Source organism: Bubalus kerabau, chromosome 6 (genome assembly GCF_029407905.1).
Source record: "Bubalus kerabau isolate K-KA32 ecotype Philippines breed swamp buffalo chromosome 6, PCC_UOA_SB_1v2, whole genome shotgun sequence".
Lineage (NCBI taxonomy): Eukaryota > Metazoa > Chordata > Mammalia > Artiodactyla > Bovidae > Bubalus > Bubalus kerabau.
The window spans coordinates 108,714,426-108,737,637 of record NC_073629.1 but is presented as its reverse complement, the minus strand read 5'-3'; the positions used below and the strand labels follow the sequence as shown (position 1 = coordinate 108,737,637).

The 23,212-nt window shown below is 50.4% G+C and overlaps 5 protein-coding genes across 9 annotated transcripts in view; 3 read left to right on the top strand and 2 right to left on the bottom strand.

Annotated features, from left to right (window-relative positions):
• UTP11 (UTP11 small subunit processome component) overlaps positions 1-23,212 on the top strand; it is a 250,829-nt gene that overhangs the window by 67,800 nt on the left and 159,817 nt on the right. The window lies entirely within an intron of this gene.
• MANEAL (mannosidase endo-alpha like) lies at positions 3,396-11,532 on the top strand. Of its 3 annotated transcripts, none has more exons than XM_055586337.1 (4): positions 3,396-4,038; positions 5,252-5,361; positions 7,493-7,569; positions 9,154-11,532. In XM_055586337.1, exons 1-4 carry the CDS (start codon positions 3,495-3,497, stop codon positions 9,788-9,790), a joined length of 1,368 nt encoding a protein of 455 aa, XP_055442312.1. In that variant the 5' UTR covers positions 3,396-3,494; the 3' UTR covers positions 9,791-11,532. The 3 variants fall into 3 exon arrangements, with proteins under 3 accessions (XP_055442312.1, XP_055442313.1, XP_055442314.1); XM_055586338.1 differs by lacking the exon at positions 9,154-11,532 and adding an exon at positions 7,914-8,133; XM_055586339.1 differs by lacking the exon at positions 7,493-7,569 and having other exon boundaries at positions 3,899-4,038; positions 9,154-11,529.
• Positions 8,391-15,430, bottom strand: YRDC (yrdC N6-threonylcarbamoyltransferase domain containing). 2 transcript variants are annotated; one of them, XM_055586344.1, is made up of 5 exons: positions 15,004-15,430; positions 14,037-14,151; positions 13,806-13,925; positions 12,695-12,837; positions 8,391-9,180 (listed from the first exon to the last, which is right to left on the bottom strand). In XM_055586344.1, the coding sequence occupies exons 1-5, from the start codon at positions 15,384-15,386 to the stop codon at positions 9,150-9,152; spliced, it is 792 nt and encodes a 263-aa protein (XP_055442319.1). In that variant the 5' UTR covers positions 15,387-15,430; the 3' UTR covers positions 8,391-9,149. The 2 variants fall into 2 exon arrangements, with proteins under 2 accessions (XP_055442319.1, XP_055442318.1); XM_055586343.1 differs by lacking the exon at positions 8,391-9,180 and adding an exon at positions 11,692-12,368 and having other exon boundaries at positions 15,004-15,429.
• C6H1orf122 (chromosome 6 C1orf122 homolog) lies at positions 15,596-16,685 on the top strand. Its single transcript, XM_055586347.1, has 3 exons — positions 15,596-15,653; positions 15,744-15,945; positions 16,210-16,685. Exons 1-3 carry the CDS (start codon positions 15,619-15,621, stop codon positions 16,303-16,305), a joined length of 333 nt encoding a protein of 110 aa, XP_055442322.1. The 5' UTR covers positions 15,596-15,618; the 3' UTR covers positions 16,306-16,685.
• Positions 17,380-23,212, bottom strand: part of MTF1 (metal regulatory transcription factor 1) — a 43,993-nt gene continuing 38,160 nt past the window's right edge. For both annotated transcript variants that reach the window (XM_055586334.1, XM_055586335.1), the window contains exon 11: positions 17,380-22,487. In XM_055586334.1, coding sequence (XP_055442309.1) covers positions 22,057-22,487 — 431 coding nt within the window. In that variant the 3' untranslated portion in view covers positions 17,380-22,056. The remainder of the gene's footprint in view (positions 22,488-23,212) is intronic.

Below are 23,212 nucleotides of genomic sequence, written 5' to 3'. Positions count from 1 at the left end.
GAAAAGGTCAGTTTTCATTCCAATCCCAAAGAAAGGCAATGCCCAAAATGCTCAAACTACTGCACAATTGCACTCATCTCACACGCTAGTAAAGTAATGCTTAAAATTCTCTAAGCCAGGCTTCAGCAATATGTGAACCGTGAACTTCATGTTTGAGCTGATTTTAGAAAAGGCAGAGGAATCAGAGATCAAAGTGCCAACATCTGCTGGATCATAGAAAAAGCAAGAGAGTTACAGAAAAACATCTATCTCTCCTTTACTGACTATGCCAAAGCCTTTGACTGTGTGGATCACAATAAACTGTGGAAAATTCTGAAAGAGATGGGAATACCAGACCACCTGACCTGCCTCTTGAGAAGCCTATATGCAGGTCAGGAAGCAACAGTTAGAACTGGACATGGAACAACAGACTGGTTCCAAATAGGAAAAGGAGTACGTCAAGGCTGTATATTGTCACCCTGCTTATTTAACTTCTATGCAGAGTACATCATGAGAAACGCTGGGCTGGAAGAAGCACAAGCTGGAATCAAGATTGCCGGGAGAAATATCAATAACCTCAGATATGCAGATGACACCACCCTTATGGCAGAAAGTGAAGAGGAACTAAAAGCCTCTTGATGAAAGTGAATGAGGAGAGTGAAAAAGTTGGCTTAAAGCTCAACATTCAGAAAACTAAGATCATGGCATCTGGTCCCATCACTTCATGGGAAATAGATGGGGAAACAGTGGAAACAGTGTCAGACTTTATTTTTCTGGGCTCCAAAATCACTGCAGATGGTGATTCCAGCCATGAAATTAAAAGACACTTACTCCTTGGAAGGAAAGTTATGACCAACTTAGACAGCATATTCAAAAGCAGAGACATTACTTTGCCAATAAAGGTCCGTCCAGTCAAGGCTATGGCTTTTCCAGTGGTCATGTATGGATGTGAAAGAAAGCTGAGCGCCGAAGAATTGATGTTTTTGAATTGTGGTGTTGGAGAAGACTCTTGAGAGTCCCTTGGACTGCAAGGAGATCCAACCAGTCCCTCCTAAAGGAGATCAGTCCTGGGTGTTCATTGGGAGGACTGATGTCGAGGCTGAAACTCCAATACTTTGGCCACCTCATGCGAAGAGCTGACTCATTGGAAAAGACCCTGATGCTGGGAAAGATTGAGGGCAGGAGGAGAAGGGGACAACAGAGGATAAGATGGTTGGATGGCATCATCGACTCAATGGACATGGGTTTGGGTGGACTCCGGGTGTTGGTGATGGACAGGGAGGCCTGGCGTGCTGTGGTTCATGGGGTCGCAAAAGAGTCAGACAGGGCTGAGCGACTGAACTGAACTGAACTGAGTTGTATCTATGTTGCTGCAAATGGCATTGTTTCATCCTTTTTATGGCTTGGTAGTAGTCCATTGTCTATATACACCACATCTTCTTTATCCTTTCATCTGTTGATGGACATTTAGTTTGCTTGACTATTTTAAATAGTGCTGCTATGAACACTGGGGTGCATGTTTCTTTTTGAGTCAGAGTTTTCTTCAGATATATGCCCCGAAATGGGATTGCAGAATCCTATTATAATTCTTTTTTAGTTTTTTTTAAAGAACCTGCACACTGTTTTCCATAGTGTCACCAACACTGTAGGAGGGTTCCCTTTTCTCCGCACCTTCTCCAGCATCTGGATAGCATTCCTTCTTGCTAAGGAATCACATGGGGCTTTGATCTGGATTATGTAAACTGTCAGCAATACATCATTTAGTGTACAGGTCTAACTCTGCCTTGATTTCTAATGGGTGAAACAGTTCTCAGAGATTTCTGAGAGGCTCTTCCCAGCTTCTAGTCCTCAAATTCTGCTCAAATAAAATTTTCCATTTCTGTCTTAGATCACCTGGTTAACTTTTCAGCAACACTACCACAAATTCTCTCGAATGCAGTTTCTCAGGCTCCCAAACTACCCACATTTCCCAGTCTTGCTCCTCCTCTTCCTGGGTTTCCTAAAATTCACTTACTTGTGAAACAAGAATCCAGTGCCTACTACTATGCCAAGCTCTGTTTTAGATACTGTAGATATAGCTGCTCATGAAACAAATTTACTGTCTTCATGGACCAGAGAAGGAGGCAGACATAAACAGAACTTTCTCTGAATAAGTGAAATCATGAATAATGCAGAGTTCGGACTTAACGTTGAGTGGAAAACTTATCATTGTCTACAGAATATTACATCAAAGTATATTCACTCCACAAGCAACCCTGGGAACTGAGTGGCAGACCCTGTTCTTCAAGCCCTTGGGTTCTTAAACGGTGAATGTGACCCAGTGTCTGCCCTCTGGAGCTCGGAGTCCCGAAGGAACTTCCAGCAAGTGTTGAGTGTTAATTTTGTTTGGCCCTGCAAAAGGGCTTTATGGTAGCCATCTCATTTAGGCCTCACTGCTGAAGCTGAAACTCCAATACTTTGGCCACCTCATGCGAAGAGTTGACTCATTGGGAAAAACCCTGATGCTGGGAGGGATTGGGGGCAGGAGGAGAAGGGGACGACAGAGGATGAGATGGTTGGATGGCATCACCGACTCGATGGACATGGAGTTTGAGTGAACTCCGGGAGTTAGTGATGGACAGGGAGGCCTGGCGTGCTGTGATTCATGGGGTCGCAAAGAGTCAGACACGACTGAGCGACTGAACTGACCTGAACTGAACTCTAGGAGGTTGTCCAAGGGCAGAGTGCTTGGGATAGCTGGGTCGGGAGCAGGCAGGGTGGACAAGAGTTCTGGCAAGGAGACAGTCCTGATCCTTGGACTAAGGCCCGGTCCTTGTGACCTTGCGCAAGTCACGGTCTCCCTCGTTCTCCCAGGCTCTCGCCAGGGTCTGTAGTGTTTTCCCTGGGGTTTTCCCGAAGCTCCTTTAACTCGGGATTCATATTCCGCCTGGGGTGTTTGAGAAAAAGTCCGAGGGACGCGGGATCTGGGGCAAAGGAAGATCTCTGAGATAGGTAGAGAAGGTGAAGTCAGATAAGAAGGTACAACGGGGAAGGAGGTCACTGGACAGAACAATCACAGACACTGCTTTCTTCCCCACCTTGCCCTCTGCTTCCACGCCCTCCAGCGCCAGCGCCCAGACCTTCTCTTGGGCTGCGGAAGGAGAGCGGCCCTTTTCCCGCAGCGGGTTCCTCCATCGCTGCCCCAGGCTGAAAGGCGACAAATCCTCCGCGAGCCGTCCGCTCGACTCAGACCCCGGGTCCTTGGCCCGGGATCTCTCAGCTCGGCCACTCTCGGTCTGGTTCCCCGTCCACTCCCCCCGCGGCTCGCGACCTCTTGGTCTGCGCCGCCTGCATTCTCTGTGTGCTGGGCCCGCCCGCACTGCGGGGGAGAGGCGGGGAGCCGCCCACGCCGCTCTCGGCGTCGCCGTCTTCCTGGGACGCGCGCCGGCTGCGCGACGCGCGGGAGCCGGGCGGGCAGCCATGGCGCGGCGCGCGCGGAGGTAGCCCGGCGGGACGCGGGGAGCGCGGGGGCCGCCATGGCCCGGCGGCGGCGGCGCGCCTGCATCGCGCTATTCTTGGTGCTGCTCTTCGCCTTCGGCACCCTCATGGGCCTCCGCACGCTCAAGGCTCCGGACGGACTCCCGGCGCTGGGCCCGGGCCTGGAGCTGGCGCCCTTTGAGCGACACCCGGAGGGGGCCCCCGCGCCGGCCGCCCGGGCCCCGGCCGCCCCTGCCGCGCCGCCGCCGCCGCCACCCCGCACCGCGGGCCCAGGCAGCTCCCCAGGGCCGGCCCCAGCGGAGGCCGAACCCGCCCCGGGGCAGAGTCTGCGCGTCTACTCGGACCTGCACGCCTTCTACTACTCGTGGTACGGGAGTCCCGGGCGCGAAGGCCACTACATTCACTGGGACCACGTCATGGTGCCGCACTGGGACCCCAAGATCTCGGCCAGCTACCCCCGCGGCCGCCACAGCCCTCCTGATGACTTGGGCTCCAGCTTCTACCCGGAACTGGGGCCCTACAGCTCCCGGGACCCCGACGTGCTACGGGAGCACATGACCCAGCTGAAGGAAGCCGCCATCGGTGAGCTTCCCCCTCCCCCATCGCTCGGGCCCCCAGCCTCGCCCTTCTTCGTTCCCACACCCCAACTTCCACTGCTCCTATCGCCGGGCCTTTGGTCCCCCTCACTCAGCCTGTCTTCTTACCCCTTCCCTTCCAGAACTCTAATTCCATGCTCACCAAGAGGCACCGCCCCCATCTCTTGTATTCTGACCCCTCCACCTCTACCGTCTGACAACCCCCCGCCCCCACTTCCCAATTCCAGGGCCCTTTCCGAGGGCGGAGCTGCTGGGAGGGTCAGTGGAAGGCGTTTGCACCAGGGCTGTCCCAGGGACAGTGAGGAGAGGAGGGCAGTCTTCATGTCTGCTGGGCTTCTAGGTTTGGGTAAGTGAGCCCTGGGTACTCTGGCCCGGAAGGAGTCTGGAGATCAAAGCAGTAGCACCTGGGATGGCCTCTGCTTTCACACCAGGGACAGGATAGAGCCTCAGCCCTTCTTACTTTTTCTGGCAGCGAAAGGAAAGTTTGCACATGTTGTATGACAGACCCTGTTCTATTTGCAGTAAGGGGCCTGGGGGCTTTTTCATCAGATACTCTGCTTGGATAGAAGTCCATCTGTAGGCAGGCTGGGGTGGGGAAGCTGACATTTCAGATTTTGTCACTGAATTCTGCTGGATTTTACAGTACATTTCAATTTCTCTGGAACTGGCTAATGAGTGTGGAGGAGGGGGTAACTGAATGCCAGAGACAATGGTGGGATGTATTCACAAATAGCACAGAGGCTGTCCCTCAGGACAGACAGAGGGTTGACAGTTGAGACAAATGTTATTTCCACAAGAAGGGTAAGATGACCTCTACTCAGGGCTCTTCTCCCTCAGAGATACTCCTCTCCTCCAGAGATAGGGCTGTGGATTCCTATCTTCCAGGTGGATGAGGCATTGTCCACCCATTCCCCTTTGTTTAACTACTTGCTAATGCAGGCCAGAGGCTAGCTGGGCTCTAAGGCTCCTTCCTGGCCTGGAACATTAGGGTTCCTGCAGCCATGGAGCTTCAGCACCACAGGCGTGGACAGCTCCAGGGCTCAGGCTCAGGCTCTGATCTGCAAGAAAAGAACCTGGCAGGAGCATCAATCAAGATTTCATTCAGAAACCATTTGGCAGTTGGAGATGGTTTGTGAGGGAGCACATCTCTGTTGTGAGGCATTGTGTGTCTCTGAAGTATCCTCTGTGTTGTGTCTCAGGCGTCCTTGTCCTGTCCTGGTACCCACCTGGCATGGCTGATGATAACGGGGAACCTTCAGATGACCTGGTGCCTGCCATTCTGGACACCGCCCATCAGTACAACATCCAGGTGAGTCTCCAAGAAGAGGTCAAATGCTCTCTAGCCCATGCTGGAGATGTCCCTTCCTCCACCACAGGGATGGCGCCTCTTGGCATTAGTCCAGGTATGCATATACATAGTAAGTGTGATGCTGGGAGGCAGGGATCTAATAAAGACTGCCTGTGTCACCCTTTATTTTTTGAATTCTGGAAAAAACACTTTGGGGAAAATAAATAAGAGGATAAATGGGAGACTAAATAAATATCACTTGGAAGAGAAGAGAAAGGCAAGGGAGAAAGGGAAAGATATACTCAATTGAATGCAGAGTTCCAGAGAATAGCAAAAAGAGATAAGAAAGCCTTCTTAAGTGAACAATGCAAAGAAATAGAGGAAAATGATAGAATGGGAAAGACTAGAGATCTCTTCAAGAAAACTGGAGATATCAAGGGAACATTTCATGCAAGGATGGGCATGATAAAGGACAGAAATGGTAAGGACCTAACAGAAGCAGAGGAGATTAAAAAAGGTGGCAAGAATACACAGAAAAACTATGAAAAAGTCTTAATAACTCAGATAATCACGATGATGTGGTCACTCACGGAGAGCCAGACAGCCTGGACGGTAAAGTCAAGTGGGCCTTAGGAAACATTACTATGAACAAAGCTAGTGGAGGTGATGGAATTCCAGCTGAGCTATTTCAGATCCTAAAAGACAATGGTGTCAAAGTGCTGCACTCAAAATGCCAGCAAATTTGGAAAACTCAGCAGTGGCCACAAGACTGGAAAAAGTCAGTTTTCATTCCAATCCCAGAGAAGAGCAATACCAAAAAAAATGTTCAAACTACCATACAATTATGCTCATTTCACAACTGAAGTGACTTAGCAGCAGCAGCAGTACATGCTAGCAAGGTACTTCTCAAAATACTTCAAGCTAGGCTTCAGCAGTACATGAACGGAGAACTTCCAGATGTGCAAGCTGGATTTAGAAAAGGCAGAGGAACCAGAGGTCAAATTGCCAACATTCATTGGATCACGGAGAAAGCAAGGGAATTCCACAAAAACATCTACTTCTGTTTCATTGACTATGCGGAAGCCTTTGACTGTGTGGATCACAACAAACTGGAAAATTCTTAAAGAGATGGGAATACCAGACCACCTTACCTGTCACCTTGAGAAACCTGTATGCAGATCAAGAAGCAACAGTTAGAAGCATACATGGAACAATGGACTGGTTCAAAATTGGGAAAGGAGTACATCAAGGCTGTATATTGTCACCCTGCTTATTTAACTTCATGCAGAGGGCATCATGTGAAATGCTGGACTGGGTGAGTCACAAGCTGGAATCAAGTTTGCCGGGAGAAATATCAACAACCTCAGATGTATATACAGATGATATCACTCTAATGGCAGAAAGTGAAGAGGAACTAAAGAGCCTCTGATGAGAGTGAAAGAGAAGAGTGAAAAGCTGGCTTAAACTTCAACATCCAAAAACTAAGATCATGGCATCTGATCCCATCACTTTATGACAAATAGAAGGGGGAAAAGTGAAAACAGTGATGGATTTTATTTTCTAGGGCTCCAAAATCACTGCAGATGGTGACTGCAGCCATGAAATTAAAAGGTGCTCGCTCCTTGAAAGAAAAGCCATGACAACCTAGACAGAATATTAAAAAGCAGAGACATTACTTTGCTGACAAAGTTCTGGATGGTCAAAGCTATGATTTTTCCCATAGTCATGTACAGATGTGAGTGTCAGACCATAAAGAGGGCTAAGTGCCAAAGAATTGATGCTTTCAAACTGTGGTGTTGGAAAAGACTCTTGAGAGACCCTTAAACTGCAAGATCAAGCCAGATCAAACTTCTTCCCGCAGTTTCAGGCAGCTAGTGCCGATCACTGGGAGCTGGCACATTAAGTTGAAATCTATTAGCTTGCAATAGCCCATCGGAATGATTCCTAAGGCTCTGCTGTGGGAGGTGGAGAAACTTCTCACTTCTTTTTTGGGCCTGAAGGGCAGTGATTGCTTTTATTTCCATTATGCCCACCACTGCCAGGTCTCTCCTGAACGCTGCCTCTTCCTCAGGCCATGGCTGGAGCACAGGCTTTGTAGGTTTTGCCCCTGGACAGACGCTCACCTGACCAATGTCTCTTGTGTCTGTGGCAGGTGGCCTTCCACATCCAACCCTACAAGGGCCGAGATGACATCACTCTGCATGACAACATCAAGTACATTATTGACACGTAAGGCTCCAAGGCTTGGATTTTGGTGGGAATCAAAATGGGGGCAGGGACAGGTTTGGAGGTGTAGGTCAAGAGACAAAAGGGCAGAATGCCTGTGTCCCCAGCATCTAAAAAGAGTGAAACAGTACTGGGCTTGGAGACAGCAAGCTGGGATTGAATTCTGGTTCTGTGGTCTCCATATTGTGATCAGAAGCAAGCCTCTTAACCTTTGAGCCTTGTGAGAGTTGTTTAGTCACTAAGTCATGTCTGACTCTTTTGTAACCCCATGGATCACAGCCTGCCAGGCTCCTGTCCATGGGATTCTTCAGGCAGGAATATTGGAGGGTTGCCATTTCCTTTTCCAGGGGATCTTCCTGACCCAGGGATTGAAACTGCATCTCTTGCATTGGCAGGCGAGTTCTTTACCATGGAGCCACCAGGGAAGCCCTTTGTGAGAGTTACATAAGCTAATATATGTGAAAAGTGGCTTGTAAATGGCTTGCATCTATCATTCATTCATTAAAAAAATATTTATCGAGTCCCTTCCAGTGTCCAGGCACTGTCCTAAGTCCCAGTTGTTTAGCAAATGTGTAGGGCTAGCAGAGTTTACAACCTAGTGTGTGTTTGGGGTACAGTGGAGCAGACAGTAGTTATAGACAACAAAACAAATAGTGATCCATACTATGAAAAAGTAATAACAGAATAAAGCAGAGTAATGTGTTAAGATTGTGCTCAAGAAATGGCTTTAGAATGAGTGGTCAAGTGAGCTTCTCTAAGACATGTGAGCCAGCACTTAAATGAGGAGTCAGCTGTGCAGAGATCTGGGACAGACAGAAAACACCATGAAGAGGGCTGTCAGATGCAAAGGCCATCTGATGGGACAACTCTGACAGCAGCCAGTATAACTGGAACGTAGAGATAGATGGGGTCATAGCAGGAATGGAGGTGGGCAGGCCACATCAAGTGGGTGGGGCTTTGCTGGTCTCGGTAAGGAGCAGTGAGATCTGATTCACACTTTAAAAAGAGACTGGATTAAGCACAGCCAAAAAATGAATAAATAAGAGGCTGGATTATAGGGAGATGGAAGTAGGAGCCTGGAGACCAGTTAGGTGGCTGTCAGTATAGTCCAGATGGAAGATGGTGCAGGCTTGGCCTGGGGCGGGGATAAGTGGTTGTAATTTGTTGTATTAATCACTCAGACTCTTGGCAACCCCCATGGACTGTAGCCCACCAGGCTCCTCTGTCCACAGAATTCTCCAGGCAAGAATACTGGAGTGGGTTGCCATTCCCTTCTCCAGGGGATCTTCCCAACCCAGGGATCAAACCTCGGTTTCCCACATTGCGGGCAGATTCTTTACTGTCTGAGCCACCAGGGAAGTCCTGGGACAGGGAAGTGAGGCTTCAATAGAGGAATGACAAAGCTGGGGGGAGGGAGAGAACTGGGTTCTTGCTTAGAGGCACGATGAGTCCAACTGTGGAGTCCAACTGGATCCAAAATTGTGCTTGGGCATCAGGAAGGGTCTCATCCATGGCCAGTCCTCTGGGTGTGTGGGCTTCTTTCCTCTTAGGCTGCTGGCTCAGCCTTTTCTTCTTCCTGCTCCTCAGGTATGGCTCCCATGGTGCATTTTACCGCTACAAGAACAGCATGGGTAAGAGCCTCCCGCTCTTTTATATCTACGACTCCTACCTGACGTCCCCTGAGGCCTGGGCCCACCTCCTGACACCACACGGGCCCCACTCAATCCGCAACAGCCCCTACGATGGGGTCTTCATAGCACTGCTGGTGGAGGAGGGCCACACCCATGACATCCTGGCTGCTGGATTTGACGGCATGTACACCTACTTCGCCTCCAACGGTTTCTCCTTCGGCTCCTCCCATCAGAACTGGAAAGCTGTGAAGAACTTTTGCGATGCCAACAACCTCATGTTCATTCCCAGCGTGGGGCCTGGCTACATTGACACCAGCATCAGGCCTTGGAACAACCACAATACGCGGAACAGGGTCAATGGCAAGTACTACGAGACGGCCCTGCAGGCAGCCCTGACTGTGAGGCCTGAGATTGTCTCTATCACCTCTTTCAATGAGTGGCACGAGGGCACCCAGATTGAGAAGGCCATTCCCAAGAAGACGCCGACTCGGCTGTATTTGGACTACTTGCCTCATCAGCCCAGCCTGTACCTGGAGCTGACGCGCCGCTGGGCGGAGCACTTCATCAAAGAAAAGGAGCAGTGGCTGATGTGAGGTGCCTCGAAGCCAGGGCGGGAGGTGCTGAATCCCAGCCTCTCTGGAAGATGGCACCACATGGGGCTTGGCTGAGGTTATAGGCACTTGCTCCCAAGTCAGTAGCTAGGTGCTTCTAGGCCCGTCAAGTCAGGGCCCATGGGGAACAGAGCTAGTTCCTCAGGCAGGTGGGTGTCCTGCAGGGACGGGAAAACTAGGGGGGTGTTCCAGAGTGGGAACCCCAGGGGCTGGCAGGGGACTGCACTTAGCCCCAGGCAGCACCACGTCTCAGTCAGAACACTTGAAACAATTCCTTCTAGCTTGGAACTCAGCTGGTTGGTGCTGTGGAGTCACCAAGTCACTGCTCGCAGAAGGGTGTCAGGGCTCTGGGCCAGCATGCACCTGCTCTTCTGCCAGCCTGTGTCCTCCCCAGGCCTCCCTCCCACATTGGCTGTCTTCCCCAAGTTAAGAAACCATACTTAAGACTTTATAAAAGGGAAAATTCTCGGTTTAAGCTCTTCCCAGTAGATTCCCAGACCTGATTATCAGGATATAATCCTGAGCATTCACACATTTATTCAACACACCCTCGGCGAGCATCTTACCACGTGCCAGGTGCTGGGGGAAAACCTGACCAGGAATGGTTCCTATCTTCCTAAACTTACAGGAGCCAGCTTTCCTTATTCCTTCTTTGGTGTGGCCTTGTAGCTAGTGCCTAAGCACAGCTATGAGTTTTTCCTTTTATCAGCTTTGCCCACTGCTGGGAGTTCACTTCCTTTTCCTCGAAGAAAACACCTCTGTGCTCCAGAGCTCTCACTTTCCTAGATGAGTATTTAGCTCCAGGAGAGGACGAGGACACCCCCCATCCCCATTAGCTGCCTGAATTGAATGAGGCCCACTCACTAGAGCCGTTTTCAGTGCTACTGTGATTTGTATTAAATATGACGTGTTGTTCCTATTCTCCAGCCAGCTTTCCTTTTGCTCCCTTCAGGTCAACAAACTCTGACCACTCAGTCAGATTCTGTGATGAACTGACAAGTGCGATGGGCTGGCTACCACATTAACACAATGAAAAAGCCGAGTTTGCTTAAGAAATTAGTAGTTTCAACAAGACTTTTAGAGGGAATATTTAGCAAACCAAGGCTTATTTACAAACTAATATGCTAATTGCAGGGATCCTCAAAGCAGGCCCTGGGACACCCTCTTGTCAAGATTCTTAAGATCTACTTGAAAACATGCATTCGAAACCACTGTATTGAGTTTATGGGCTTAAGACTGAAGCCTAATTCTGAGAGCTGGGATGTGAGGGGGGAGGGGAGGAAGTGGGCCCTACTGGTCACATAAGGATTCCCCAGTACCTGTTTAGTAACAGGTACTAAACCCCACCAAAGGATGGGGCAGGCTTGGTCACTTTGCTGTGATTCAGTTGGGGAAAGAAACCAAGGCAGGCAGGGACAGGTGAAAAGGGCTGGATGGTGACCTGGAGTAATTTACAAGGGCGTGACAATGAGGCTTCATCTCACACATACACATTTTTAAAGACACTACGGTCAGACCAGGGGGAAGGGGCAATAATTCTCACACACTGCTGATGGTAACGCAACTTGATTCAGTTCTTTTAAGGCTAACCTGTATCAAGAGCCATAAAAATGTCCATATACTTGGACCCAGTAATCCTACACCAACGAAATAATTCAAAAGAAGAAAAATAAAACATGTACAAAGATGTTTAATAGCATTCTTTTCTATTAAAGAAAAAACAAAGTTCAAATGCCCAACAATAATTATGTTTAATACTTTATATATATATATATATATATATGAATGTTGCAGAGTAGACACTGGATTTAAATAAAGGTATTACAGGTATAAATCATAATTTGTATTATGAATAAATAAGAAAAGAGTGGCTAAAAAAGAGATTTTCCAACATTCTTTAATAATTTGGACACCCCTCCCCAACCGAGCTCACTTCCCATCATTAGACCAAAATGATGCCTCTGCCAGGCAATTACAGCAGAGAACCAGCCCTGGTTCAGAGGAAGCAGTGTTTGGCCTATGGCTCCACAGGTTTTATCCTAACCTGGTTCCAACTTCAGAAGCACAAAGTGCCTTTGGTCTCTTGAGACTCTTAAAAAAGCATCAACTGATGCATTAGCTGATTTGGACCTTAAATGCCACTACCCACCAGAAAAGAGGCTCTCATTAGACTGCAAACTGGTTATTTTTCAAAAATCAAAGGAAGAAGAAACCTGTTATCCGAACCAGGCCAAACTAGGAATGGACTTAAAATTTCTCTTCACCTTTTAGCTAATATAGGAAATTACAGATACTCCCAAACCAGGTGTGAGGCTTAACCAGCAGCTTCTGAGTTCTGGTCTATACAGTTCAGAAAGAAACTCTGCCTTAAAAGGTCAGACTACTAACACTGTAGCCCTAGCAGCCTCTGCAAATGAGGCCTTGCCAACTACCAGCGGTCGGACACACAGTGTCCAGCACCAGCCACTGGGCCTTCCCTCCTCCAGAGTGTCACAAGCAGGAGCCCTGTGAGGGGAGCAGCCCATACTCCTGGAGGATGGCTGAAGTACTTTCAAGGGCACTGGGGAGGAAATGGAGGACAAGTTAGGGTATGACTTCTTAAAGCCCCGAGCCCACCCGAGTCTGGAGATCAGGGACCTCTAAACTCTTTGTAATATGCTCTGTTCATCAAACCCGTGATGGACCCTTTGAATCCTGAAAAAGCCAGCAAACACTAGCAAACTTAGTTCCACTCCACCCACCAGCTCTCCAAACTTCCCACCCAACTCAGGGCAAGATAGGAGGGACAACCTTTTCTCCTGGTCAAGGCACTTTTGTAAATTGCATTTCACAACCCCCGCTCAAATCCTACCCCTGTGCCACAGGAAAAAAAAAAAAGAGACTCACCAACCAGGACGAATGATGCCAAACTTTCCAGGCACAGACAAGTCAACCACAGTTGAGCCTAGTCGACACTCCGGGCTCTGGCCGTCCCCAATTGGTCCCCCATCAATGATCAAGGACAAGTGAGGCCACAGGTCCTGGAATTCCTGAGAAGAGGGAGAGGCATCTGCAATGTCACACCACACACAGGGCATATATGCAGAGGCCACACAGCTCTAAAGTAGCAGGCATCTTCCTCTAAGCAGGGGAAGGAAACTCAGGGTCAGCTGTAACAAAGACACTGCATTTGTACCCAGGATACCGCATCCTATGAGGTTTGGAGCTCCCCCACGTTAGCACCCCAAGGAACACCTATTGAGAGCTTAAAGACAATCTTGCTATGGCAAGAGGAAATTCCACACACTGCTTCAGTTTGGGAGGGAGGAGTAAAATGACTGAAGACCTCAGTGGGAATCCAAAGCTGTAGGCTCTACCCTTGACTTTCCAGCAAACTCTGTGTGACTGTATCCAAGTTATTTTATCCAGGGCTATAAAAAGGCTGGACTGGATGGTCACTAAAGGTCCCTCCAGCCCTACCACTCTAATCCTGAATCTCAGCAGAACTCTGGATCAGGGTAGGAAAGAGAAAACAGGTGGACTCAGCAAGTGCATGCCATTGGCACTCAATCCCTGGGCTGTGGAAAGGAGTTTCCCTTCAGAGCTGTGGACTGAATTGTTAAATGACCTAGCTTGTAGCAGAGCTAAGAGAACAGAAAAAGGAGTCTCTGGGATAAGTGACTTAACTTTTCAGTCTTCTGCTGAGGTGGGGAAGGGGGGAGAGAAAAAAACATACTTATGATGTCTATTATTGTTAAAAAGACACTACTGGAAAAAAAAAAATCAACTCTCCCCCTTGATTCTCCAACTTTAAAACTTTTCTGAGGTTTTTCTGGATTTCTCCCACCTCTGCCAAATGGGCACACTTCCTACTATTAACCCAAAAGGGTGGCTTTCCTGCCAGGCAATTCCAGTGAACCATCTTCATCCGCCCCCGCCCCTGCCCCTGCCAGGCCCTGTTCAGAGGAAACTGTGGCCTGGCTGATGTTTCTGCAGGGAGGACTGGGTTTACTCTCACCTCAACATTCAGAGAGCTGGACTGGGAGCTGAGGTTGGCACTGGTGAGAGCGAGTGGCCCCCCAAACATCTGGGCCAAGTCCTGCATGAAGGCGTGGTCAGGAATCCGGATGCCTACAAGCTATGAGGCAAGAAGAAAGGGGTCATAAAAAGGTTGGAAGGGGTGGGGAATGGGCCTGGCATGGATCCTAGCGAAAGCCAATGGCAGGACACAAGAGAAAATCTGACTCACAGGAGTGAAAGGATTCAGGTCCTTGTTGAGCTCCTCTGAGCGTTCCATCACCAGGGTCACTGGTCCTGGCAACAGGTCCTTCAGGAGCCCCTCAGGTACTCTCACATGGCAGTACCTGGGAAACAAGGGGGCGCAAATCCAACCAAATGAAAGGCACTGCTGGTCCTATTCCAGAACCTAAGAAGATCTAAGAAAGGTGACCTGAGGGACTACAGTGGGATCCGCCTGTCTCCCCTTTTCACCCCCAAGAGCTTGAGCAGAAAGCAGGGCTCCAGAGGAGCAGCCCAGGCTTGGATCCCACAGGTCTCTGGTCTGGGAGACTACAACAGCTGCACCGCTACCGCGCTCCGAGTTTTATTTTCTACAAAGTACTCTCTCTGTTAATTTAAGCTACCGTGCCCCCCCTCCTTTTTTCTTAAGCCGTAGGAGTACCCCCACCCCAGTATCACAAAAAACGCCAGGACAATAGGGCCTCCGCCTGCCTCTTTCCGGAGAAGGCAATGGCACCCCACTCCAGTACTCTTGCCTGGAAAATCCCATGGACGGAGGAGCCTGGTAGGCTGCAGTCCATGGGGTCGCTAAGAGTCGGACACGACTGAGCGACTTCACTTTCACTTTTCACTTTCATGCATTGGAGAAGGAAATAGCAACCCGCTCCAGGGTTCTTGCCTGGAGAATCCCAGGGACGGTGGAGCCTGATGGGCTGCCGTCTATGGGGTCGCACAGAGTAGGACACGACTGAAGCGACTTAGCAGCAGCAGCAGCAGCTGCCTCTTGCAGCGCCGAGGCCCCGATCACGTTCAAGGCCTGGCAGGCGCTAAGTGCTCCATACACATTTCCAGTTCCGGATTCCTGGGTGAGCCTGGACAAGCCCCTCCCGCTCTCTGCGCCTCAGTCTCCCAAGCCTGTCACCGGAAACCCCTCCCGCGGTGCCGCCCCTAGCGGGGCCGGGTCGGGGCGGCCTCACCTGTAGACGTCGGCCACGCGGCCCAGGCATACGGCCAGCGGCTTGGTCTCGCTGCGGCCCTTGACACGGTACACGGCGCCCAGTGCTTCCGAGCAGCTCGCCGAGCAGGCCAGGCCGTACAGCGTATCGGTGGGGACGGCCACCACGGCGCCTGCGCGCAGCTCGGCCACGGCGGCCCGCAGCGCCTCGGTCCAGCCGCCGCGCTCCGGGTTTGCGGCCCGCACGGCCCCGCTCCCCGGGAGCCGCAACAGCCGGGCCCCCGGCGTCGGGCTTGGTGAGCGAAGGAGGCGCCCGCTCCGGACTGAGCCCGCCGGCCCCTCGCTCAACCCCATGCTGGCAGCCACCACGGCCCTCAGCCCCCTGCACGGACGTGCCGGAGACATCCGCCCAGGCCCGCTTCCGGGAGGAAGTGACGCGTCCAGTCATCTTCCGGTCCAGGAGGCTCGGCCCCACCTCCGCGCCGGGCAACTTAAAGGGACCGCGACCCCCAAGAGGATTGAAGGAGACCGGTGGGGACGGGGCGGGGCGCTGCTTTGCAGAGTCCTAGCGCAGCGCTGGGGGCCGGGGGGTGGGGGCGGCCGAAAGGGGGGCGGTGGTCGGGCCGCGCAGGCGGAGATGGAATGGGGCCCGGGCTCAGACTGGTCACGGGGGTGAGAGGGGGCCCGTCGGGGCGGGGGGAAGGGGTTCTGACCCGGCGCAAGCGCCGGCCCTGACCGTCTGTCTCGCTCTCTCCCGGGCAGGGAGGCTGCCGGCGTGGACCGTGGGAAGGCGGGGCTGGGGCTCGGCGGGAGGCCACCCCCGCAGCCGCCCCGGGATGAGCGCGCCCAGCAGCTGCTGGACGCCGTGGAGCAGCGGCAGAGGCAGCTCCTGGACACCATCGCCGCCTGCGAGGAGATGCTACGGCAGCTGGGCCGCCGGCGCCCGGAGCCGGCTGGTGGCGGGGTCAGTGCCCACCCTGGGCTGGGCCTGGGAGGTGGGGACTGCCCACTGGCCGCAGTTGCTAAGCCCTGGCTTCCCCTGGAGGGTGGACGAGTGTCCCCACTGCTTAACCCCCTACTGCCTTTCATCTGGACGAGAGGCTTTGAAAAAGTTAAGTGCTATCCATATGCCAAATGGCCATCTCTTTCGGGGCCTAATCCAAGGCCTTTCCTCCCAACCTCACTTTTTCTTTTCTCTCCCCCCCCCCCCACCCCCCGTTCCAATCAGAATGTCTCAGCCAAACCTGGAGCGCCCTCCCAGCCAGCTGTCTCCTCCAGAGGTGGCTTTCCAAAGGATGCTAGCGATGGAGCTGCGGAGCCTTGACCATCCCCGAGCCGGGCGCCCTATCTTCTCTCCCTCCCCGGGGCTGGTGGCTGGACTCTGAACAACTCCCTTTCAATAAAGGGGCCAGTCTTCACTGGCAATGGCTGGTATTTGGCTGTCAGCCTGGGGAGGCAGCTTGCTAGCAGCTGGGTTCACTCCCACTTCATCCTGGCTGAAGGCAGTGCTGAGCTCTGAAATGTAGCTGACGAATGAATACCCAGTCTGATTACCCAGATTTGGGCAGACCAGCAGTGCTCGCCAGAATTATCTGACCTGTTCTGGGGGATCCAGGTGGTGTTACATGTCCATTTCATGCTTTGGGGGTTCCTAGCCCCACAAAACACTTTTAGCAGAGCCTTTATTAAAAGGAATCCTGCAGACTCTCCTGGTGACCGACCTTTCCTTTCTGTCCCCTCTAAAAACTCTGATGCCTGGGGAGTGGGGAAGTGGTTGAAAACTGTCAGCCATGGGTAGGGTTGGGAAGAAATGCCACAGATACTACCAGATTTAAATAAGCATTTAATTAGGATTTCATTAGTATTTAATATTGCTTTTTTCAATTCCAAAAAGTTAAATTTTCACTTCTTAGCAGATATTTTAAAGTACAATATTAAGTTTATACAAAATGAGCAATTAAGCAAACACCATTATTTCACATTCTTCAAAAATACAAATTCATATTTATTCTTTTTTGGGTTTAGAGGTTTCTTCCTTTGGAAGTACTGAACCTGTAACGTTTTCATATCGCTCAGTGGAAGTCCGTTGTTCCCATGTTTCACAAATAAATTTGGTAGGCTTTTACATAATCCAAATAAAACTATTTGGGATTTTAAAAAACTTTCAACCAAGACCTCTGGCCAATGACTAGTGTGTGTCAAAAAAAGAAGGTTGTTGTGGGTCTTGCCTCTCCTGGCCAGAAAATCTGAGCCAGAGATTCAGCAAAACCCTGTTTCCAGCCACCTTCCCCAAACAGGAACTAGGAGTTTACAGGGAAAAAGAACAGCCACCTTGAATTCCGATCTCCCACCCCCATATTCTCCAAAACACAACAAAGGATGTAGACTGTTGAGTCAAACAGCGCCCTGGGGAGGCCTGAGGACACAGGGGAAAAGGGCAAGAGAGGCCTCTTGGACTTGGCACCACTATGAGGATAACAAGGATATTGCAGAAAACACCCCTGGGTTTGGTGAAGAAAAGATTTTATGAAAAAATTTCCCCGTAAGAAAAAGAGTAGAAACTGCATTGAGCTGAGAAAGTGACATGACATCACCCAATTTGGGGCCCAGCAAGCACACCACCAAAAGGGCAGTGTGTGGTTTTAAACTTTGCTTCCAGTAAAAAAAGCTTGTACTATGTACACAATGACATAAAGATCCAGTTTAATTTGCATTTTTCAGTGCAGACTGAGAAGCCCTCTCTTGAACAGGAGTAACAGAAATGCCCAAACAGTGATCATCAGCTTCCCCAAAAGGTTTCAGAAGAAACATGGGACCCCTTCTCTTGCCTCCCAACATGTGCAAGAGAAAAGAGGCTAAACTGACGACCAATCAGAAATATGCTTAATTCAGTTTTGTTGCCTCTCCCCTCCCCAATATTTAGGAATGGTCAATTTCTGGTCTATGTCATAGCAGAACTATTTGCATATGATCTATGGAAATCTTTCTGCTTTGGCTGAAGTATGTTTTAAAACTTCTCTATTCGTTAGTAGCCTGAAAACTGAAGATAAAATGGGAGGGGAGAGGAGTGAGAGGGAAGGAAGAAAGTTCATAAAGCAGATTATTAACAGCTTTGTTTACTGGATTCAATGAGGGCTGGAGGCTTTTGCTTAAAGAGCCGACAGGATGGCTAGGGTTGTGACCCCCACCACCTTCCCCAAACATATTTCTGATTGGTGGTGTAGAAAAACTGTAAACTCATTAACAATATTGTTGCAGTTCCACAATCAATGATTTCAGTGACTCTGGAGAAGTCTTTAGGATTAAGGACAATGGACCTGATTACAAATGTAAAAGTCTAGAAAGTGCCAGGTGTCTACCTAGGAACAACCGGTTTCTTCCTTTCAGGCATCACTGTGTTAACGGTGAAGGGGGAAAGATGGCTAACGGCCAAGCAAAAGTGATGAAAAAGGGCCTCAACAGTCAGCAGAAGAAAACAGGGCCCGCAGCAGTTCTTCAGAGAGCCTGAGGGGGTGCCCTTGGGCACACAGGGAAGGCTTGCATAGATTGAGCAGTTGCTGAGAATGCATAATAGTGTTTCCCTATGGACAGCCTCATAGCACAGGGCTGATAGAGTGGAAAAACGCGGCCAGGCCAGGGTCACATGGGACAACGACCGTCAAGCTACACATATTGCACCAAGGTAAGTGCTTTTCTTGTCACACCTCAATTTAACTTTTTTTCTGAGCAAAAAATAAAACTTTGTGGAAAGTATATATATGTATATATATATACACACAAAAGAAATTGCAGCAATTGAGTTAAAGATAAAATAACCTAAAGTGCTTTTTTTTAAAAATTATTTCTTTAATATACCAATATGAGGTTCTGCAAACCCGTCCCTTTGGACACATTCAGCATTATACAAAATCTCTCAGAAAAACCCACCCGCCCATTATCCCCATCAGTCTGCTGCCTTGACCCTGAAAATAAAACTCTCCAGTCTATTAACTCTCCAGAGATGGTGAAAAGAAGTCCCTTTCTTCTACCCAGAGCACTCTTCACACCTTAAGGCCCCTCCTGGGCTTTGTACCATGATCTCCTTCTAAAGGGGGGATGGGGTGGGGTGGGGTGGGATTCAATGAGTGACACCAATTCCTGTCATCAAACTACTGATGCCCCCGAGAGGTTGGCCAAACTGCCAGGAAAGGTAGGGCCACTTTCCCTCGATGCCTCCCTCACCTACCTGGGAAGGGCCAAATTCACTAAGGCAATTTGGTGGTGCCAGCCGAAGTTTGCGGCCACCTGCCAAGCCCACAAACCCCCAAATTCCCCAGGCTGACTAGCACCCTATAAAGGGGCAGTCTAACTGGAGATGCCAGTGGGAGCAGAAAGTCTCAGTCTACGGGGCGTATGATTAAGGTTACCGTGGGAAGAAAAAAGGCGCGATTTTACCTGCTGGAAGTCTGCACACCTTCCCTAGCTTCACCCTAGGATCGTTCCTGGGTTTGAAAACCACTCTTCATGAAGGCTCTTTGTGGCTCCATTTTCAGTGGCCCTCTCTTCTCCAAGGCCCTTGGCACTAGAGACCAGGCTGATAGAAGGGGGGTAGGGTGGGGATGAGTGCTAGAAGAGGAAGGAAATGAGACTGCCTACCCTGTGGAGTAAACCTGCTCTTCACAACCACTCACTAGCATGTTAAGCATATCCCTGATGTTTTCAAAAGCCCCCCTGTAATCAGTCGCCCTCAAAAGGCAGATACTTCAACTAGAAAAATCTGTCAGCCTAAAACTCTGCTTCTTCACCACCCTCAACCTTAGGCGAGCAGAAAAGTCACTGACCCGAGCAGGCCCAACACAAGCACAGCAGTGGGGAAGCAATATTTCAACCATGGGCACTTCCAACGGCCTTCACCGGGCTCCTGTTTTCCACCTCAGCTCCCAGGAGCCACATCTCAGGTGAGCCTAGGGTGCGCGCATGGGGAGGTGTCTTGGGACCCCACTGTGCTGCTGTCTCTCAGAAGGTGTAGAGAAAACAGCCAGGGACCTACCGCAAAGCTTCCCACGAGCTCAAGGCTGAGCGACAGCCAAGGACAACCCATACTCAGCAGCTGTTTTCCAGGGAGACGAACCCACTGTGGTAACAGAAGGTTCCTCCTGCCTTATCAACTTCTGCGGAGGTCACTGGTCACCCAGAACCCACCAGTTTTTTGGACAGGAGAATGCAAAGGGTCAAAAAAGAAACAGATTCTCCTGACTAGACCCCAGGAGTGAGAAACCACCAGCTGCTTGTAGTAAAGCCCACTTCTCTCCATGGCAGTCACATTTACCACGTCTGCCCTCTCATCCGAATCTGTCCCTGAACATCCTGTTAAAAGCAGGGCCCCTGGCTCCCAGGTAAATGATTACTCTAGATACTGTCTTGGTTGGCCCTGAGTAATGGTGCAGGGAACAGGAGAGTGACAAATGCAGATCTCGTCACCTTAGGGAGTGAAATAGGAAGGCGAAATCACGGCTGCTTTCTGCCCAACGTCGCTGACTCAGTAGGGCAGCCCTGTGTGTGGCACCCTGCTGCTCGCTCAAGGGAGGGACGAGGCCCTTGGGAGGCAGAGGCCTCGTTAGACCTTGGGCCATACCTAGTTTCTGAGTTCAGTGAGTGTGGGGAGCACTCGTGACTACATTAATATAGCCAGTTAAGAGAAACTTTCCATTTTAGTGTGGATTGTATTTTATGTTTTAAGAGGCAATGACTGACTCGGAGCCAAAGGCAGAGAGATGGATATAATTCTATACACAAATAAAAAAAATTTTTTTCCCTATAACACAACTTAATGAAACATTCCAAATGAGATAACTTATTGCAACATTTCAGGCTTTTTGGTGGAAGGGAAATTTTTTGTTTTACCCTGAGTAGAAGATCATCGCTTTGTGTTTTTTTTTTTTTTTTCTTTTTTCTGTTTAGAAATCATATGACTAAGCCGAGCAAGTCACATCCTTCTTTGCACTGTACTAGGCTGTATGCAAAATCCAGAGGGGTAAGAGGCAGAGATGGTGGGGTGGTGGGGGCAACCAAAAGCCTGGCTGGAACCCAGAACCAGGATACCTGGCCTGCCGATGACATGCCAACCGAACATCACTCCCATCAAGCCGCACCTTCTCCTGATCAGCAAAATGCAGCTCTTCTGCTCTGAGGAAGAAGATACCATTCAAGGAAGGCAGACCACCAGCCAGCAACTGGCCATAAACCACATGTCCACTCTAGGACAAAACAGGGATGATCCCCAAGAAAAATTCATCACTGTGATCTGCAAGCCCTGGCAACCAGGAGAGAGAGAAGCGAGAACCCAGAGCAAACAGTATGATCACATTGATAGAGCCTGCTCTGCACAGGTGTCAGGGACAGACAGAGAGCAGTCAACAACTTGCTAGGGCTCCGAAGGAAGCGGACACTCCCCACAGCCTCGGACCAGGATTTTGGATGCCCGTTTGTGATGCCGCTGGCTGCAGGGTGACATCAGCCATAGTCACCCTCAGCTCCACCATCACCAAGCACAGACCACAAAACCAGCTCGCCCGATCCCTGTCCAGCTCACGGCTGTCTGAACTGCCTTTGCCACTTGCCTCTTGGATGGAGTGAGGGTCTGGCCCTGCAAGCAAGCTTCAGCCTCAAAAGACACACAGGGCACCGCAACATCCGACACACTGAACTCCACTGCCCAAACTACGAAGACCCCAGTGCAAGTGATGGGCAGCATCAGATTGATGGAAACCACACCCTTTCATTTAGAATTTTTATGCATACGAGTAACCTTAATTTCCAAGTTCACATGACAATAAGCAAAAGTGACATACAGTGCAGCCAAACAGTTCATTTATAACTTAGCTTTTTTTTGTGTTTTTGTTTTGTTTTTTCCAAAGATCAGTTCATTAAAAATGGATGCTCCTGGGATTCGAATAAAGAAAATACGTCTGAAAGGTGAGGATTACAAACAGTAGATTTCTTCATCCTTCAAATTGCTGACCCCCACGATGTTACGCATCACACACCTCCTGCTTCCTGCTCGGCCTGTTCCAGGAGGGGAGCACATGCGGGCCTTTCACTTGGAGAAACTGCTGGTCAGGCCCATCTCTTCCTCTTCCTGCAGTAGTGCTTCAATGGGAATCAGATTGGAAGTGGTGTCCAGGCTCTGGAGGGACAGAAACTCTGACATATCTATGGCACGGAGCGGCTCTGTCTGCGGGTCTGAAGGAGTCACCGCCTGTCTGCTTTGCTCACAGGAGGCGGCGGCAGTAGAAGAGGATGACAGGGGGATCGGGGGTGGGGAGAAAGTCTGTGGTGGCAGCTTCAGGCTGGGCCCGTCAGGAGGCTGGGCGCTCAGCGTGGGAGGGGGCGGGGAAGGACAGCCCTTCCTCCTGCCGGCCGCCCGCTCCTTGGCAGAGTCCCGGCACGCGCACTGACACTGACAGGCCTCCTCTTGTTTGATGATGATCACAGGAACACTGAGGCCAATCTGCTGTACAGCGCTCCCTGCGAGAGAGGCGAGAGAGACTGCTCTTCAAGTAGCCGCAGGGCAAGGGCAAGGGCAAGAGGACAGGAGGGTGTGAGACTAGCTGAGCACCGAGGAGGCAGAACGATGGGAAGGGCTGGATGCCACGCTCCGGGTTTTGTTCTGCTTTAAATTGGACCGCGTTCTTCCTCAAGTAAGAAGCCTCTGACACTCCCCATCCCCTCCAAGACAGAAAAGCCACACATCTAAATGCACCCTAGTCTCCTAGCTTCATCTCTGGCCACTCTCCCAGACACCCACCATGCCAGCCACAGTGGACGCCTCTCTCTGCATGTTCTTCAAAGCTCTGGGCTCGACAGCTCGTCCTTCTGCCTCAATTCTTCTGGAGAACTTAACTCATCTCTGAGTTCATTCCCCTCCTCTCCCAGTGCCTCCAGGCAGTGTTTGCAGCAGGCTTATACCTTAGGGCTGGCCCGAGGGCACTGTCGTGTGCAGATTTAGCCCTGCCTGCCCAGAGGCTCTGACCTCCTTTAGGACATCCTGCTCAACTTTGCAGCCATGGTCTCTGACACATTTGTGCACACATTCCTCTTCTTTTTCCTGTCTGTTGTGCACAAGCACACTCTGAACTTAGACAGGCTTTGTGTGTCTCAAAAGAGCTTGAGACCACGGGGCAAGAGAACAGGTCAGGGGCAAGGCCTGTCTGAGAACTAATGCTTTGGCGTTGCCACAAACTCACTGATGC